The sequence below is a fragment of the Pteronotus mesoamericanus genome, unplaced genomic scaffold (genome assembly GCF_021234165.1).
Source record: "Pteronotus mesoamericanus isolate MK-2021 breed Mesoamerican mustached bat unplaced genomic scaffold, CSHL_Meso_final contig_50, whole genome shotgun sequence".
NCBI lineage: Eukaryota > Metazoa > Chordata > Mammalia > Chiroptera > Mormoopidae > Pteronotus > Pteronotus mesoamericanus.
The window spans coordinates 38,007,940-38,026,307 of record NW_026555186.1 but is presented as its reverse complement, the minus strand read 5'-3'; the positions used below and the strand labels follow the sequence as shown (position 1 = coordinate 38,026,307).

General features: G+C 34.4%; 1 protein-coding gene across 12 annotated transcripts in view; it reads left to right on the top strand.

Moving 5' to 3' along the window:
- Positions 1-18,368, top strand: part of MEF2C (myocyte enhancer factor 2C) — a 161,207-nt gene that overhangs the window by 61,632 nt on the left and 81,207 nt on the right. For 8 of the 12 annotated variants that reach the window (XM_054578590.1, XM_054578588.1, XM_054578589.1 and 5 more), the window contains one exon: positions 10,977-11,172. In XM_054578590.1, coding sequence (XP_054434565.1) covers positions 11,119-11,172 — 54 coding nt within the window. In that variant the 5' untranslated portion in view covers positions 10,977-11,118. Of the gene's footprint in view, positions 1-7,814; positions 7,892-10,976; positions 11,173-18,368 lie in introns of those variants that run through there. The other 4 variants (XM_054578582.1, XM_054578584.1, XM_054578586.1 and 1 more) reach the window with 2 other exon arrangements.

The following is an 18,368-nucleotide window of genomic DNA, read 5'->3' as shown; positions in this document are numbered from 1 at the left end:
TTGTTCAGTTACCACCTAACCTGTTCTACTGTGGTATTTGCTTTATAGCATTTCTCTAAAGTCATCACATTAATGTGCTTGTTTATTGCCTCTTTAAAATGTGTTTTGTGAGGACCAGGACCTTTGTTTTGTTCACAGTGGTGTCCTTGGCACCTACTATCATGTTTAACGCCTTTACGTCTCTCTCTGTGAGTAATAATCAAACTTTTACATTGTTAGCTGTAATCTTAAAAATAACGGTTTTGGCTTATGGTCTCCAGTGAAGTCAGTTTAGCCAGGATTTGCTTGCCTGCATGGTCCAAGCTGAAGTTTAGTTTAAAACCTATGATACAAATAGACCAAATACATACAGTTACATGTAGTTTATCCGTTCCAAAGCTGTGGCAGGTAGCGTGCAGGATCTGCACTGCATACATGCACCTTAGTGTCATTTCTGACATTTAACTCTCACCCTTCCTGACCACCAACCCTGACAAAAGTTCTGAAGTATTAAAACCATGTGTTACACAGCCCTAGTGTGTTTTACAGTGACCGGGGCAGCCATGTAGAGTCCTCTTGTTCTGGAGTTATGCACAGATAAAGGGAGGATATAGTTTTGAGAGGAATGCTATAACTACAAAGTGCATCCTGAAGGCCATTTAGCTCACAATGAAGGTCTGTGTTTTAAAATAGCACTATAACAAAGTAACTACAGAGTTTTGGCAAGGGTTTCAACTATTTATAGAACTAAGTAAGGCATAGTAAATAGTGCCACAGTACCCAGTTCTCCTTTGCCATAACCCCAAACTTATGAGAAGCACTGTAATTATATTTTTCTACTTAAAAAAAAATCATAGTAGCCATTATCAGTTTAACCGTACGGAAGCTCAGACTAAGATTTCTTTTTCAAATGCATATTTTTGATTTCCAACAGCTGCACTGGGTCTTTAATCATATATTATCTTTATGAAGCCTTTTTCTAACATATGTTAATTGGCTGTTTTCTGTGACAAATTATGAGCTCTTACTTTGATGAGGTTCAATTGCAATCATGTTGGAGTCGAGTGTGTAGAGTTTCCACCCCTGCTGGTTCCTCAAACCACTACAAACATCCGCGCGTCACTGCAGTGCTGAGTAATGGCAGGATTTGGGCTGGCTGATTTCACTACAGATTTTTTTTCCACAGGATATTTTCAGCTTCTTTGTACTAAATCTGTTGCAGGGTTTGCCCTTTTTAGCAGAAGCATGCTCTAAAATTAACATCAAATCTTATTGGAGATTACTATAATACAGTGAGAAATATTTCATAATACAACACCCCAGCGTCTGTTTGGCTTTACTAAATTTTTAGTGCATTTATTATACATTTTTTAAAAGTCAGTCAGTTGGGAGGTTGGTATATATTTTCTAAACCGTCAGCCTTATATAATAAATATTTTAAATTTCTCTCTTTTGAGAACCGTTACCTATTGAGATGATTGAGTATATATTTATCTCTCACGAAGAAAAGGTACATACTGTTTTTTCTAGGTGTTGCCAAACATCAGCATGTTTAAGATTCCATTGTATTTTTTTCTTTACAATTACATTTGTTGGTCAAGTGATAAGAAGAATTACATGTTCCATCAAGGTTAATGTCCCATAATATGCATAGCATCCATTCAAGTTCTCTATCCTAATGTCAGTTTTTAATGTATGATTAGGACAAACAGATATGTTCTAATCCATCTGCTCTAAGAACTGTGATAGATAGCATGCATCAGATACCAACAGATGATCAGTGATAGCTATAATTAGATTAGATATAAAAAAAATACAGTGCATTTGTTTCGATTCACAGGAAAGTAGTCAGGGAAATTGATGAAGGCCTTCAGAAACCGTGTCAAACAGAAGTCATATTGGGATTGATTTAGCTATGTTTCTGCCTTGGTGTCTAAGGTAAAGGACTCTATAAACTGCGATACTCCAAAGCTAAAGCGGGGGGCCATATTTCCATACAGGTATTAGAGTTTAAAATAAGATGAGCCGGATGTGAACAGGAGAGCCACTCCTCCTCGTGAGGCTGTTTTTAATCAGCCATTTCCCTGGAGTAGCACACAATCAATGAGCTCTAAATCCTGAGGCTACCTGTGCTCAGAGGAAGGCCTAGGAACGTCATTACAGAACTTACAATTGAGCATATGTGAAAAAATTAGAGCAGAAATTCAGGGTAAAAAAGGTTAACTTCAGAAGTCTTACTTTGGCACTGCTCTTTTAGAAGGTCATAAAGAGATCATTTCAAATGTTAAAAAAAAAAATAATAAACGCAACTAAATGCCAATTCTATACAAAAGAGCGTGGTAAATACATCAGATTAAAGTCATTATTAATTTATGTTAGCCAGAACTGTTTAAACATGTGTATTATTTTGAGAAGATACATGCGGGCCAATTTTGGCATGAGTAAATAAATAGGAAGTTTTTTGTTTGTTTGTTTTTTCATTAAGAGCACTACAGGCAGAGAGAGTGGCTTCAGGGGTCCTGCATGATACTTCAGTGGGACTGCGAAGTCACTTGATGTACTGTGCCTTGAGTTAGTGTACACAAGGAAATTTAGTTCCACTTGATAAGACACGTACTTAATTGACTTTAAGAAAATAAACCAAGGTAAAGAATGATGTGTAAATGAAACCGAGAACTTGGCACTTTACTGTATGGAAGCCTATGAGCCATGTGGCTTAATTGGGGCCAGTTGGGATCATTTAATGATTGCTGTCAGAAGATCAGATTTAATTCTCCTTATAAGAAGACCACAGTGGGATAGAGTTAAACAAATTGCCATCAGAGGTTTCAGATGAACAAAGCCTTAATTAGGTTGATTAGGATGCTATAAAAGAGATGAAGAGAAATAGAAAAATTGATGAATCACTGGGTTCATGTTGAGCTACATATAATAGCAATATCAAATATCTGTATCTTGAGAGGTATTATTATGGCATTTTGTATATTATATATTAGTATGGAAGATTTTTCTGTAAACTTTCTAAATTTCTAAAGTTTAACTAGACGCTAAAATAAACGGCATTCAATGTAAATAACAGATGATTCATCAAGCATATTCTCCATAATGTATAACAAAAATATTGGCAGGACAACAGTATTTCTTCCCATATCGAGATCATCTCTAAGTGTTAAATAAATTATAAAGGTAAATAAAGGCAGATTATTTTTAAGTATGTAATTTTTAATCATTTAACATAATATTTGAATACAGAATAAAACTAAGCCTTTACTTAGAATGTCCTTTTATCCATATCACAAACTTAATAATGTGATTATTTATTGGTGATAATACTCAAGACTACCCAGGTGTCTTAAAATGTAGTCTTACTGTTTCATCTACACATTATGAAAAAGTAAAATGTGTTTTCCATTTGCTGCAGTTTTGCAGGAAAATGTTCTATTTGCACGTGCGCACAAACACACACAAATGTATTTAGTAAGGCTGAAAGTGGTATCCAGTACATACAGAATTTTTAGGAAAAAAATTTGTAGAGTATTTCCATTTTGATAAAGAAATACGATATATTTTTAAAAATTAAGAATTAACATAAGATTTCTTTCTGATGGGATCAAGAGATGCATGGGAATTCAGATTTTTGTCATAATAAGATAAAAATGTATAGTAGCAACATCGCCCACTTAAAACCTAGCTCTCTTTGAAGGCTGACAATTTCTTTTCTCTGATATTGGTGTTGTGCAGTTGCTTAAGTTGTTTTGTTCAATAACTGCAACAAAAATCCAGCTGCATGTGCTTATTGAGAGGCTACAGCTGGGGAACAGACTACATTCTGAGATGCTAAATACTAGCTCTTGCTTTGTGATGAGGACAGTGGAGAGTTTACCTTTGTGGTAAGCCCTGCCACATCACTAAGTGGCCTTTGAAAGAAAACGTGGTGACTGCCCTATTGTGAAAAATTAGGAAATCAAAGACATGATAAAACCCTGAATTAATTACTTAATATGATGGGGAAAGACTAAAAACTGCGGTGTGGTTGAATAGCACGAGGCTCTTGACATATTTAGACCATTTGGAGTTTATTTTGGAATGGGGATTGGAGAATGCTATTTAAGCTGCAGTGTGAAAAAAAAAAATCCAAGACAAAATATACCATAGAAAACCATGACAGGGAAGCTATGCCTCCTTCATGTTTATTAAATTGTTTACAATGCAATACAGTTGTTTAAAGGTATGTGCCTCCTAAATTCTAGAACTGTGTAAATAAAATCATTTATGTCAGTGTTAATGGCAGGTTAGGCCCACTTATTAAATTAATTGCAGGGGTTTTCAAAACGAGTTCCTTTTTAGCCTTATTATATTTCTGACATACATTTCATCTCCTTTTGTCCTTGGGGAAAGATATTAAAGTAGGACTAGAAGCATTAATGTAGAGTTTTCAGCAGCCGTGGTCATTGGGAAAATTGATATATTTCCCTAGTTATTTCTACATTTGCAGCCTGAAGCTCTTCCATGACTGATACTTAAGAGAGACTTCTTAATTTTTGTAACCCTGTGAATTTTTTCTTCACGTAATGATTATTGTTAAGGGGTAAATGAAGCATTACCTGTTAGAAGTTTTTCATCATTAACTCCGCAAAGTGAAGTTTTCGTGGTGTAGGTAAGGACTTTGATTCACTTGATCGTCTTACTGTGTGATGGGACTGAATTTATATTTCAACACGCAAGAAGCCCTAGAAGCAGTAGACTAGTTTCCCAGTACTGCTGTGTACCCAGCATCTCACCTATAGCACCAGATTTAGAGATCATAACCATGCTACAAATGAAGAGGTGCCTTCCCAACTTTTTGTAGGGCAAGGAAACAGGGTCCCAAGAAAGTAAATCTTCACTCAGCTTCTAAGTAACAAGCCAAGGTTCTCAAACTCTGCACTTCCTGACTTCGAAATACATTCAGCTTCCGCTTCTCTTTCCATATATGAGATGCTATATAAATATGACAAAGGATTAATTTTGAGGTTATCAGTTATCAGTTATCAGTCTGCTTTTGTATGAACAAAAATATGAAAATGTCCTTAAGTAGTAGTCATTAAAAGTAGTGACTGCAGAAAATAGTCACTTGAGATAAAAATCTTTAATTCATTAATTAACTAATAGTATGCTGCTACTAGGATAATCCTACTGTATGCATACCTGGCCCACAGATTTTGAAGAAAACAGGCAGGCATGCAATTCCAATTGTGACAAGAGCTACAAAGGAGGAATGATGGTGCTGTGAATCCTTTACAGGAATTTGATGTGATCAGGAGAGCATGGAGTGCTTCCTGAGAAGGTGGAGCAGAAAAGAAAGGGAAGAAGTTATAGAGGCACAGAGGGGAAGGAGGAGTATCCCAGGCCAAGGGAATTGCCTATGCAAAGGCCCTGTGGTAGGAAGGCGTTTGGCAGGTGGTAGGAAAGAACATGGCAGGAAAGACCATCAACATTATTTATTATTTGTATGTGATAGTATGTTACTGAAACTTGCAAATAACTCAAAATTCATCAATTTCTATCTAAATTGGAATAGACAAAGAAAGTAACTGTTTGGCATGATGGTATTTATCCATCAGGAAAGAATGGCTGCTCTTTTATTACCCTTAAAACACCCTTGGCTGTGTGTCTTTAAAATGAACTCAGCTTGCATTCACAGCAGGGTAATTTGACATTCTATACCCTATATTGTAGGGTATAATACATGGTAAACTTAGAGAGATACAGAATAACTTTCAGGACTAAGGAAATATTCCCCAACTCGTAAGACATGATGTAGTCAAGTAACAGGAGGAAGAAGAAGAATTATTATATCTTTTGAAGTTCAGAATACCCCTTTAGGAAAAAAAAGAAAGTAAAAGTTCTACTTGTTCTTTTTTTTATTTTTTTAAGATTTTATTTATTTATTTTTAGATGGAGGGAAAGTGAGGGAGAAAGAGAGGAAGAGGAACATCAATGTGTGGTTGCCTCTTGCTCACCCCCAACTGGGGACCTGGCCCACAACCCAAGCGTGTGCCCTGACAGGGAATCAAACCAATGACCTGGTGGTCCACAGGCCGGTGCTCAGTCCACCAAGCCACACCAGTCAGCGCTCTACTTGTTCGTTTTAACCAAAATATAATTGGATGTCTCATGTCTTTCAAACATATAAAGTAGAGTTAAATGTATCTAGATGCACCATAATGAGCAATGTTTTGGACTTAAAGTAATAATGAATCATTTGATTGTTTCCATCAGTAGTACCAGGCTTGCAGCAGCTGGGCTTATGATCATTTTTGTCCCTTACTAAATATCCAGCTTGTATTTACTTACCACTATAATTTCTTTTGTGATATAGTGTATTTGGTTTTCAGCCTTGAGTTTTCACAAAACGTGACGTGAGTCAATGAAAAAGTTATTTGCCAATATGTGTAAAAGAAAACCAGAATTCTTTCTTTGCAAATTGACATCACATATTTTAATGTTCTATCATTTTTCATAAACTGTTTTTATTTAAGTGACTGCATTGTGCTTATTATAGCAAAATACATGCTTTGCACTGATGAGTTTAGCAGGAGAGAATTAATTTCTTCCCACACCTTTTAATGTGGCATGGCAGTTTCACTCTAAGATCAAAACACGTAACTGAAGGTTATGTTTAATTTCTAAATCAAAGTGTTGTGGGAAGATGATTGAAATCTGAAGATGACTCAGATCACTTGATATGTGGTTTTCTTCCTACAGAAACCTTATGGTAGACTGCCATTTCCATGTTAGAAAGAATCTAATAGTGATGTGATTAAAATAAATAGTTTCACTATATACTGAAAGTTGATGTTAGTTACTTCGGTGCTTTTTTTAAGAAGAATTTTGTGGATTTCAATACCGTAGGAACCTATTCCACCCACCCAGTATATGTCCTTTTATTAGCTATGGGGTCAAAGAAATAATCATTTTATTTTACCAACATTGATTTTTTGGACAATTTTTGTGTTTCTATTGTTCCCAAAAATATAATGTATCCATTTGGCCCTTTGCCTGTATAAAATTGTTCATTTGCCTTAAAGGGTAAATTAAGATGATGTGGCTGCATTAACAGTGTCGATTTTTCTGAGACATGACAAATGGTATTTGTGATAAAGCTTCTTCACCAAAGTGAACTTGTTGGTTTTCTAATTTTTATTTCTTAAAGCAATCAGGCAAAAATACTAACCTAAAGCTAACATGGATTTTTCGCAGGTGTATTAAAAATAGAAATTAAAATTGTCGTCCCCGTGTCTGGATTTTGCTCATTGTCCCTTATCTGAACCTCTCAAAGGCCTCTCTGTGCAGGGTGTGCAGCCCAGTACACTCAGACAGTTCTGCTCAGAGAAGGAAGTGAAGAGTTTTGGTTCCCATTTTACACTTCTGGAACAGTTTAGGGAAGGAAGCACCTTTACACCTTTTATTGTTCGTGGTTGCTGACATCATATCCTTCCCTGACCAGTCTGTGCGTGTTTCCTGCCATTCTGTCAAGACTCTTCTGTGTTACTGGGAGGGATTTGTAGGAGGGAGGAAGGGATGGAGGGAGGGAGGGAGGGAAGGAGGGAGGATGGGAGCAAGAAAGAGAGAGGGAGGGAAGGGGGGCAAGGGAGGGAGGAGGTGTGTATCACTCAAGGGAACTTACTTATAAATGAGAGAGCCAGTGGGAGAAGGATCTTTAGCATCTGTTCACAAGAAATTCTTCTGTACTTGGGTCTCGCGCCACTTTGCCTTCGTCTGTCTGCTTGTACCAAACTCAAAGTGAACAGAAGCCTGCCATAATGAAGTTCCCCTTTTTAGTAAGCAGCCTGATTTTATTTTTCTTATACTTAGGCTGGCAAAAAGAAAAACAAGGCAGAAGACTGGAACTCTATAGAGTGTAACGATGGTAGAGCATTTCTTTTTCTTTCTTTCTTTTTTTAATTACTGATTGTTTCTATGGAACTCTGTCATTTTCCAAGAATGCTTCTTTCATGTGGAAAGAAGTAGCGGCGAGCCTGCTGGAATTATTTTAAGCTTATGGTTGATTGTACATAATGAAAGTTTTCAGCATAACTTGAAATTCTACTACATGGAGTTTAGGTATTACAAACATTTCTTTATATGCATACAAAACAATTTTACAGATTACTAAAGTTATATAATCTCTTTTTCAGCCTCTCTAGGCTTCTTACAAATTAATACTTGAAGCCAACCTTACAATATAATTTTTGCATAAAAATCGGGTTTGAGGAATAGTTATGCTAAGAAAACAACTACAGAGCTGTTGTTGACCTTCCTAACTCTTTGAATTTTTACTGACAGCCTTGAAATGTGGTGACTCATAATCAAATGTTCTAAGCCATATGTTCCATGACACATTTTACTTCAGGAAAACAGCCCCATCGCCACTACATATTATTCTGCATATATTCTTAATAACATAATTTTGCATTGTAGAAATGTGCAGAAGGCAACACTTGAGGAAATATTCATTTTTACAGAAAAAAAGGAAATACTCTAATTTTACTGAAATTTACACTTGTTTCTCTATACATTACCTTGCATATTTCAAAAAGGAAATACTCAGTGGCATTTTTATCAACTATATATATATATATATATATATATATATATATATATTTGACATCTACGTAGTAAGTTGTTTTCTAGCAAAATATTCCCCATCACATATTGAGAGTTTAAAAAGAAAAAAATCCTTGCTCTGCCCTTTTAAAAAGTGTCTCTTTCCAAAGTTGTGAAGTGTGGAGTGGTGATATGGAGGAACTCTTCTAAGTTTGGTTCATCAGGAACACTCCCTGTCTTTCTGAGGAGGCTTTTCTCCAGGGATATTTCTCTACTCGTCTGGTTATTTGTGTTTTGAAATCAGGATCTGTAGAAGTTCTCCGTCTTGCCCTCCTTGTTACCACACGCTAATCTGTCCACCCTGACCTTCCACCTTAGAGTGAATAAGCACTTAGGCAGGCATAGTCCTGTAAGCCGATAGTGCCACCGGCCTCAGCTAAATGAAAGAAAGGAAATTGTCCCATTTGCATTTGCTGTGGATTCAAGGGTTGGCTTTTCTGTTGGCTTTCCTGCGATAGAGGAAGCCTGTTTGTCTCTTTGGGGTCTTGCACATGCATGGGAAATACCATCCTAACGTGCTGCTTGCTTCTAAGGTAAGGCTGTAGGAAACACAGGAAAGTTGCCCAGTTGAGTGATATTTGAGACCGTTTCTAAACATAGATAATTACAGTGCCAACAGTGAATATATGATGCAATTGTGCTTTGTGGACTTTTCATATTTTAATGTGATTTAGTATGTCTTAATATAGCTAATTTTTTTCATGTGTATTTGTCAAATGTGTGTTATTTATATAACTCTTTAAAACTTTTGAACGACTTCCAACATTTAAAATTACTGCTGGAGTAATAAATAGTTTTTGATGAGCACTGTGTGGTCATGATGTTACTCAATACATGTATTCTCAGAGGCGAGAGTGAGCTGCAGTTTAATAGAAAGGTTTTGGGCAAAAGAGAATAAATGGTCATAGTATTTAAGCGGCACCTAATCCACCAGAACTAATTAAATCATAATAGCTTGTGCAATTAGATAATCACGGAAAACTTAAAATTGTGAAAAAAATTACTTAAGGTGGTAAAGAATTTAGAAATTAAGTCAGACAAATCAAAAGAGAGCTGATGATCAGACCAAGTATATAACAGCTTTTCCTGTTCCAATAACTTTGAATTGGAGCCAACGGATCTATTAAATAGCCAGGACATTGGCTTAGCGTTACATAACAAATGTGGGAATTTATCAGGTTGATTGAGAGACACCAACTAAAATAAACAAGGAAATTCTGAGCAATGTGTAAAGTAGTTGCATTCTTTGACATGAGATGGGATAGAATGATTGAAGTTGTCGCTTGCAAATGAAGAAGCCATTGTGGAATGTTTTCTTGTTAACTTCCACATTTCACGGCTTTTCATTTTCATTACATTAAAATATTTTCAGATGTACTCTAAAACAAAGTAAAATATATACTTTTAATACTGTGGACTTTCTGGATTTATCTTACATTATTAATGATCATTTCTTTCATATTAATTCATGACCTAAAGATATCCAGTATATAATAGCAAGCTTTTATAATTTTGTATCTTACTCCCCAAAGAGATATGATGTCTTTTTAAAATATTTAAATTTAGAGGACTGATGGCTTATTATAAAAAAGTGTAGTTATAAATGGAATAATACTCCAATTTTTACACCTTCCTTTTTTTCTTTTTATGAATGATTATATTTTTGGATTCTTGCATGGAAAATATAGCTTAAGGGCTTTCAAAAGGAAAAGAGATCTCACTGCTGATAGCTGCTTGTTACGTAAGATTAAATATCCCATATTCTTTTTACAGTATTCTCATAGTGCTGACTTTTTAAAAATAAGATTAAAAGATTTAGATTTAAATTAGTTGACATTTACATATATCAAATAGCACTTTGATAATAGTCCATCCTATTTGCATAACGAGGGACAACGTTATCACCTCTGCTGTCAAAACAGGAGATTGTTTTCCCTTTAGAAATGAATTAGCTGCCCTACTTAGCATACACAGGTACATAAAGGTTCATTAACTCTCTGATTTAGGTAATTTTTCATCACAGAAAGGTGAAAATAGTCACCTAATTTTATCAAAAAATATTAAGAAACTCCTTGCAAAAGATACATTTCAACTGTCGGGTTTTAAAACATAGTTTTCATCATTTAAATTACTTGTTAAATTACTTATGAGATTCTTTTAATTATAAAAACAAACCGATCCTACTTGGTGTGCTCCTGCATGTGATATACTGTGTACTTTTATTAGGCCCTTATTTTCATTCATTTGATTGGCTTACTGCCATATAGTTTTATTTTTTAAAAATGAGAATATGATAGTTCTCATGATACTGACTTGCTGTTAAAGGGTATTGTTCTTTTTTTGTTCAGCAGGAACGAATGCAGGAATTTGGGAACTGAGCAGTGCAAGTGCTGAAGAAGGAGATTTGTTTGGAGGGAACAGGAAAGAGAAAGAAAAGGAAGGAAAAAATACATAATTTCAGGGACGAGAGAGAGAAGAAAAACGGGGACTATGGGGAGAAAAAAGATTCAGATTACGAGGATTATGGATGAACGTAACAGACAGGTGAGTAGGGTAAACTTTTTTCTTTTATTACTGACATGTTCTATTTATTACATTTTCCCCAAACATGTTAAGGGTCCTGAAAAACATTTTGAATTAAACATAGCCAGTTTAAGTGCTAATAGTCTCTGATATGTAAAGGGGAAGAAAATAACTTTATCTTGTAGAAAAACAGTTTACACATTCATGATTAGTTTTTACTTCAACCTGAATTCTAAGTGGGAGCTGTACTTGTGTAACATGCATAGCTTAATGATTAAGAGTTTATAAGCATAACATTTGCAACATTGCACACATCACCAAAGATATTCTTATATACATGGGTACAAGGCCTTTTGTGGTTATCAATTTGAAAGGTTTATATTATAGGCTAAGTATCCTGAATGAAAATAGCCTTTATTCTCTTCACAGACTTTGCAATATATCCAAAATATTTAACATGTCCTGACAACAACAACAGAGAAAACATCCATATAAAATATTAGTAACTTATCACATGTAGGCAAGAAGTATTAGTTAATTCATACTATTTTCTTTAAACCCTGACTTTTATAAACAGAGGCAGGTGATGTTGTAATGTTTTTCTAGAACTTCAGTGATAATATCCATATGATAAAATTAATCTATAGGGTCCGGCACAAGTAATGCCCTTTTTATTAAAAAATCTTTTATTACAAAATCATAAGCATGTAATTCTGTAACATAACACTATCACACTCAAGCACACCATATAACATTTTAGGTGAAAAGTTTCAAATTAAAACTATAAATTTTTGCACCCATATTATTACCATACCAACCATACTCAAGCAGGCGTTACTTCTGCCAGACCCTGTATGTATTCTAAAGACATCCAAATGCTCTATTCAGCAAATACTTGTATATCATGAATAACTGTGATTTCTTCACACATAGAGTGGATTTAGCTAGGCAGTGTAAGGAGAGGTATAGATAGTTTGTCTGCCTTCTGCTGTGAAATATCAAATAATGGTTCCTGGGAAAAATTGCTGTATTGACAGATCCCAACCATTGCAAATGGATAGTGGAACCTATAAAGCAGGCACTCCTTGGCTGTGGAAGAGAAGATTCTTTTGCCTGTACCCCATTTACACTAGGGAAAGCTAAGAGAACAGCTTTGGAAATGCCCTATAAGACTATAATTTCCCCCAAATAAAGACACTCTATCTCTTTTGTCCCTTTCTATCTTCTTGGACCTGTGAGACTAGAACTGATTAATGGTTTAAAATGGTATGTTGTTACATGTGTAAATTATAATGAATGGAAGTTGTTATTTATGCTGTTAAAACCAGTATGCTATTAAGAGGTAAAGAATTTTTTTAGATTTTTATGTTTATTATTCCTTAAATTGTCATATTCAAGGTATGTATGACTTGAACTATTTTTGGCTGAAAATTGAGCTAAAGGATGAATAATGCTAAGATTTTATAAAGTGTTCCTTCAGTGTTTTCCTACCTATTATTTATTGCTATGGGTCAAGTCAAAAAGCAATAATTTTTTCAAGATAAAACCACAACATTTTTAATTGGTTTATACATTAAAATTGAAACTAAAATATTGAACATCATATACCATTGACTATTTATACCCAGTTATTTGGACTAGAATCTATTTTGGGTACAGTCAAAAATTGTAGGAATTAGCACCTACACTTCATTAATAATACTAAGTAATTTTTAGGTTCATGAAAGTCATTGTATCTTCCTTTTGCTTGCAAAGAGGAAATAATTTTTTTGCAGGTGGAATTCATGAGCTTTAATTATGCTTCATAAAGGAGCATAAAACTCACACAGGAATACAAGAATTTTAACACCTTACTTTTGAGCTAATAACTGAACATCTTTTTTAAATTTAAAAAATAGTTGTGTCTATACTTGCTATGATTCTCATTCATGTTAGAAGTAATAATAACTTTAGAAGAAAAATTATTTAAATTCAGCTTAGTTTATCTTCTTTTTTAATCCTGAAGATAATTTTCTTGATTTTATTCTATAGAATTTAGAATCTTAGTCTTGTCCTTTTTTTTTCTTTAGATACAGCAGATTCTTTAATTCAATACTTTTAAATGGAATTAGTAAATATAAAAATGCCATATTTTAACATATATAGCAGTGGTTATTTTAGATGGCCATTGTCAGCTTTCAACAGCTAGCATGACTTATAAATGTTTGTCATGTGCAAAGAGTCATCATAAGAAGCATTTGGAGAGAGTTTAAAAGAGATAGGTAACTTCTAATAATTCACACCAGCAAATCTGCCATAACATATCACACAAAGTATGGAGGTACCCCTCAACTGAGCTGCCTTTAAACTATGAGTTCGCATGTTGAAAAGAAAAAGGTAACTGCTTGGCCCTTGTTGAAGTTTCCCCCATGGTAGACTCCTTAATGGAACCTCATACAATGGTTCACAGTGATCTTTTCTTAAAAGCAGTAAAAGCCTGCTCTGCCATTGCAGGTGTTTATTTGGCAATTCAGAGAACAGGGTGTGTTTTTACAGAATAAGAAATTCTAGCGTAAAGTGTGAAATGAAATATTGCAGAGCTGATGTGATAAGTTGTATATTAAGAAATAAAACTGTTGTAAAACAGAGCAGTTAACTGTTTAAATTGAATTTTGCCCTTATTTTATCTTTCATAATGGAAATAGGGAACAGCTAAAATTCAGAATCTCCAATTGTATACATGTAATAGTTTAGGGAAGGAAAAATATTAAGAGCTTTTTAAATTTTCCAGAGTTTCTAAGTTTATGAAAACTGCTTATTTCTCAAATTCTAACCTAAACAAGATGGATATCTTAAGCCAGTATGCAAAAATAAATAAAATCCTGGGTTCTCCATTTGTCTCACAAAACCTTTCAGATTACTTAGTAAAAAGAAGCTACAATTTTCAAGAACTCCATACATATAATTCCATTTAATCCTTATCAATCCATTTACAGCTGAATAATTCATTTATTTATTAAATCAACAAATACTATTGGATTGCAATGTGCCTAACATTAAGTCTTCAGTGGTAAACAAGAAGAATCTCATCCACCATATTAACTGCTGCAGAAGTCAACAAACTTTTACTGTGAAGGGCCAGATAACAAATATTTTTGGTCTTGAAAACCATGCAGTGACTGTCTCAATGAGTTGCGAAAGCAGCCATGAACAAGGTGCAGGTGAATGAATGTGCCTGTGAACCATAATTTGTGGGCCTCTTACCTAGTGGGATGAATCAGCCATGAAATAGGCAAATATAACGAAAGTTTTGTTCATAGGTGCTATCAATGAAATTATCAAAGCGCTATAAAGGAGTAATAGGAGGTGCTCTGTTTAGATTGAGGGTCAGAAAAATTCCTTTGGGAGGAAATGCTAAAGATAGAAACATTAAGATAGTCAAAGTCAGGCAGGTGACAACATTCCAGAGGTAACAGTATTTGCAAAGCTCCTTTAGAAAGGAGAGAGCTTGCTAGGGAGCTGAAGGAGACTCCATGAAACTTGACCTTGGTGCGTATACTTTTAGAGAGATGAGAGAAAAGATTGGACTAGGCAGGGCTCCAGCCATGCAAAGCTTTGGTGTTTGCCAAAGATTTGAGCCCGGATCTTTCAGATTAAAACACAAAACAAACATGAGTTTCTTCATTAAATCTTGCTTCATCCTGTATAATATAATGGCTAAGAACATAGTTTTAGGTCATAGCTTTTCCCAATTATACCATACTGGAACCCAGTATAATATAATAGTAATGAGCATGGTTTTAGAGACAGACCTAGTTCTGGTCCCAGTTCTGCCTCTTACTAGCTGTATGACCCTCCTGCAAGAGACTTAAAACCTCTCTGAGCCTCATCAGTTCTCTGTTCAGTAGTAGAGTGAGGATTAAAAAAAAAGAGTACTCACCTCATTAGGTCACTGAGATAATTAGAGAAGAAAAGTAAAGCACCTAACATATAATAAATGCTCAATAAATTTCCTATTAAGCTATTTTATTAAGATTCATGCTATTTGAACCACAAGCTATTATGGTAGAGTTAATGTGATTTGCATCAAAACACCTCCTGTGCTGTAGAGCACACTAAAGAATGATACCTAGACCTTCATTTCACAAGGGTTTTACCTTAAAATGGTATGGGGAGATGGAAGGAAAATGGAGCAGTGTAAAGAAGGAGCACAAAGGAACCTTTGGAAGCTAAATGGGTGAGTAATTTCACAGCAAGAGCTGGCTGATGAAAGGATGGCTGGTGGACAGGAAGAAAAATCATTCAGAACAGTTGTAGAGCAGGGAAAGTGACAAGGATGAGGAGAAGCCAGTTTCCTAAGGTCTCTGCTGTGGAACTTCTTTTCATATGCATGTTACTAACCAAGTTATTTTGAACTACAGATCACCATTCTTACCACTTCCAACCTCCAGCTTATTCAAAACTTACAATTTCAAGTTCTCTGTCTGCATTTTTAAATTTTTTCCCATTAGGAGGTACCTTCATCAATTAGACATTAGGCGATAATCTTACCCTTCTATGATTCATATAGTACCAGTTTTTACTATACTCAAAAACAGCCATTTTAATAAAAAACTCATTTATTAATGAGTTTTGTCCTTGTGTGACTCTTTTTACAAACAATATACCTAGAAATCTATTGTATCTGTTGTATCAAGAGGACATATAAAAATTAGGTATGTTTAACTTAGTACCTGGTAACTTGTATATTTGTATTTAAAATTTTCAGTTTTTTCCACTCTGAAAACCCAAGGAGAGGTAAACCCAAATTTATTTGTGTGCTTTGTTATAAAAATGCAATTAAATATTTAAATAACCAAAAGGGACAATTATTTGACAAATAACACAGTTAGAGCCCAATGTAGTAATGTTAAGGGGAAAAGATTTTTAAATGTTTGAAGTTCTTTTCTTCCATCAGACCTGGCGCACTAATAGTTTTTGCCAGCAAACAAAATTTTATATAATTATCAGTGCAATAACTGGAGCACAAATTAAAGACAATTAGCAACATTCTCCTGTTAATAGAACAGCAGAATCCCCTTATGACTAAAAAGAATTCAGAGTTCATAGCTGTTAAATTGTGTAACTTTTTCTCTGGAGATGTATTGATTTCCTGAAGTGACTTCCTTTTAAAAAGAAACAAATTTTACTCCTTTCTTCTGTTTTCTACTATTTTGTGTTCTTCTTAAAATTTCAGTGGAGTTTTTACTGTAACATTCTTTCCTTCAAGATGATAATCCAGAATATCAATAAATAAAAGTACTAATTACAGTTCTAAATTTGAGAGTTACAACCTACTAAATTATTACAAAATTTATTGAAATTGAGATAGATTCACTCTTTAAATATGAGGAGCTGGGTAATTTAGAAATACAAATAAATTGCTTCAAGAAATAACTTTGTAATGAATTGTAAACCATGAATTAAAAAACAGATTAATCATCACACTGTTTTCTTTTGTCATCTCCACAAACAGAACTTCCAGTCTTGTCAGTTGCTTTTATCCACATCACACATCAAGCAAGTGTATATTTTTTGAGAGCAAATTATGTTTTAAGTAATGTAGAAGAGTTACCTATGTTAGGCAATGAATATCTGGAACTTTGTTTCAGATCAAGTGAAAAAAAAAGTTCAATTACTGCAGAATTGTTGCTTTTTCTCTCTCAAAATCCAAAATAAACCTGCAAATACCTCATACTGAAGATTTTTATGCCTTTTTCCCCTCAGTATCATTTCTTAACAGCTGGCTGCCTCCCTTACACTTGTATTAAAATTTTTATTAAATTCATTTTATATAAATAAAATTAGCATGTATCACAGTAATATATTAGGACACAGTAGTACAACACATCTCAGAATTGAATTATAGGGTAAATTGATGCATCCTGTGGATACCTACTTAAAGATTCCTCATGCATGGAAGTTAAACCATTCTTTCATTAATCTTAAAAATCACCAAGGAGAAAAGTTTTTGTTGAAATTATTAGTGGTTGAGGAGACTGAAAAAGAAAACCTAAAAGAAAAAAATGGTAAAGTATACTTTTGAGAATTTTCAAATCAAGGAAAGCAGTAGCCAGAGTGCTGATATCTAACAGCTATGACACCAAGCCATTCATTTGTACTGTGTTCCCAGCAATCTAAAAACAATTCACAAGTGATCTTCCCCCTATATAGTCGATTCATAGCTAAATGCACCACATACCTCTCATACATCTGATATTTGTGGGACATTTTACATTTATGTGAGCTAGAACTATTGCTTCACTGTCAGAAAGGTATTATCTCAAAGGCAGTCAGATTGACTCAGCGGTCCTTTGTACAACATCCAAGGGAGGTCAAAATGTTTACAGGGAAAAGGAAACTGTTCCTCTAGAATTCTGTTACTGGATTTAAGAAATAAGTTCCCCATAAACTTGAGGGCCTTGAGACTTTTTGTTATTTCAGTGTAATTGTGTATTTCATATCATTTCCATTTTAAAACTAGCTCATAAAACTTCTGCTGTTTGGGTTTGTTGTATCTCAATCATTTTGTGTGCAAAGTTGACATTGAATAGCAGCTTCCACTTCTGTGAATGCATGCACACACCTTGTTTGCTACAAGTCACCTTTTGCTTTGCAAATGCACAAACTGTGTGGCATTGTATTACTGAGAAACCAACACTAAAAATATTAACATCATAAATAGACCACACAAACCAAAATGTTTCTTCAAAACTGTAGATTAAAGAACATGTTGCTGATTATTTCAAAAGCCATGTCCTTCGCAGTCTAAACTAACTTTAACATTGCAATTTATTCATTTAAAATGAGTGCCTTCAAAAATTAATACAGTGAAAGTATTTGAAAATGTACATCCCAACACACTCTAATGACTTTAGTTTAAAAAACTTATATCATTATTTTTTGTATATATATTTGCATTTCTTTGAAATACATTAAACCACTCATAGGAATAAGAGAACCACTCTAAATGTTTGGAAATTTGACTTTTAATTTTAAATTGGAACAGTTTAGCCTAAGAAATCACTAACATTTAAATAACATTTCAACAAATGTAGCTGTTTGGAAACTACAACAGAGACAGTCTCCTGCCTTCTGTCTTGCAAGGATTGATTTGGAAGGCCCTGAGGGAGAAAATATTGGAGTTAGGAGGTAAACCTGAAGCCATTGTGGAAAGGAAGAAGTTACACTCTTCCTGT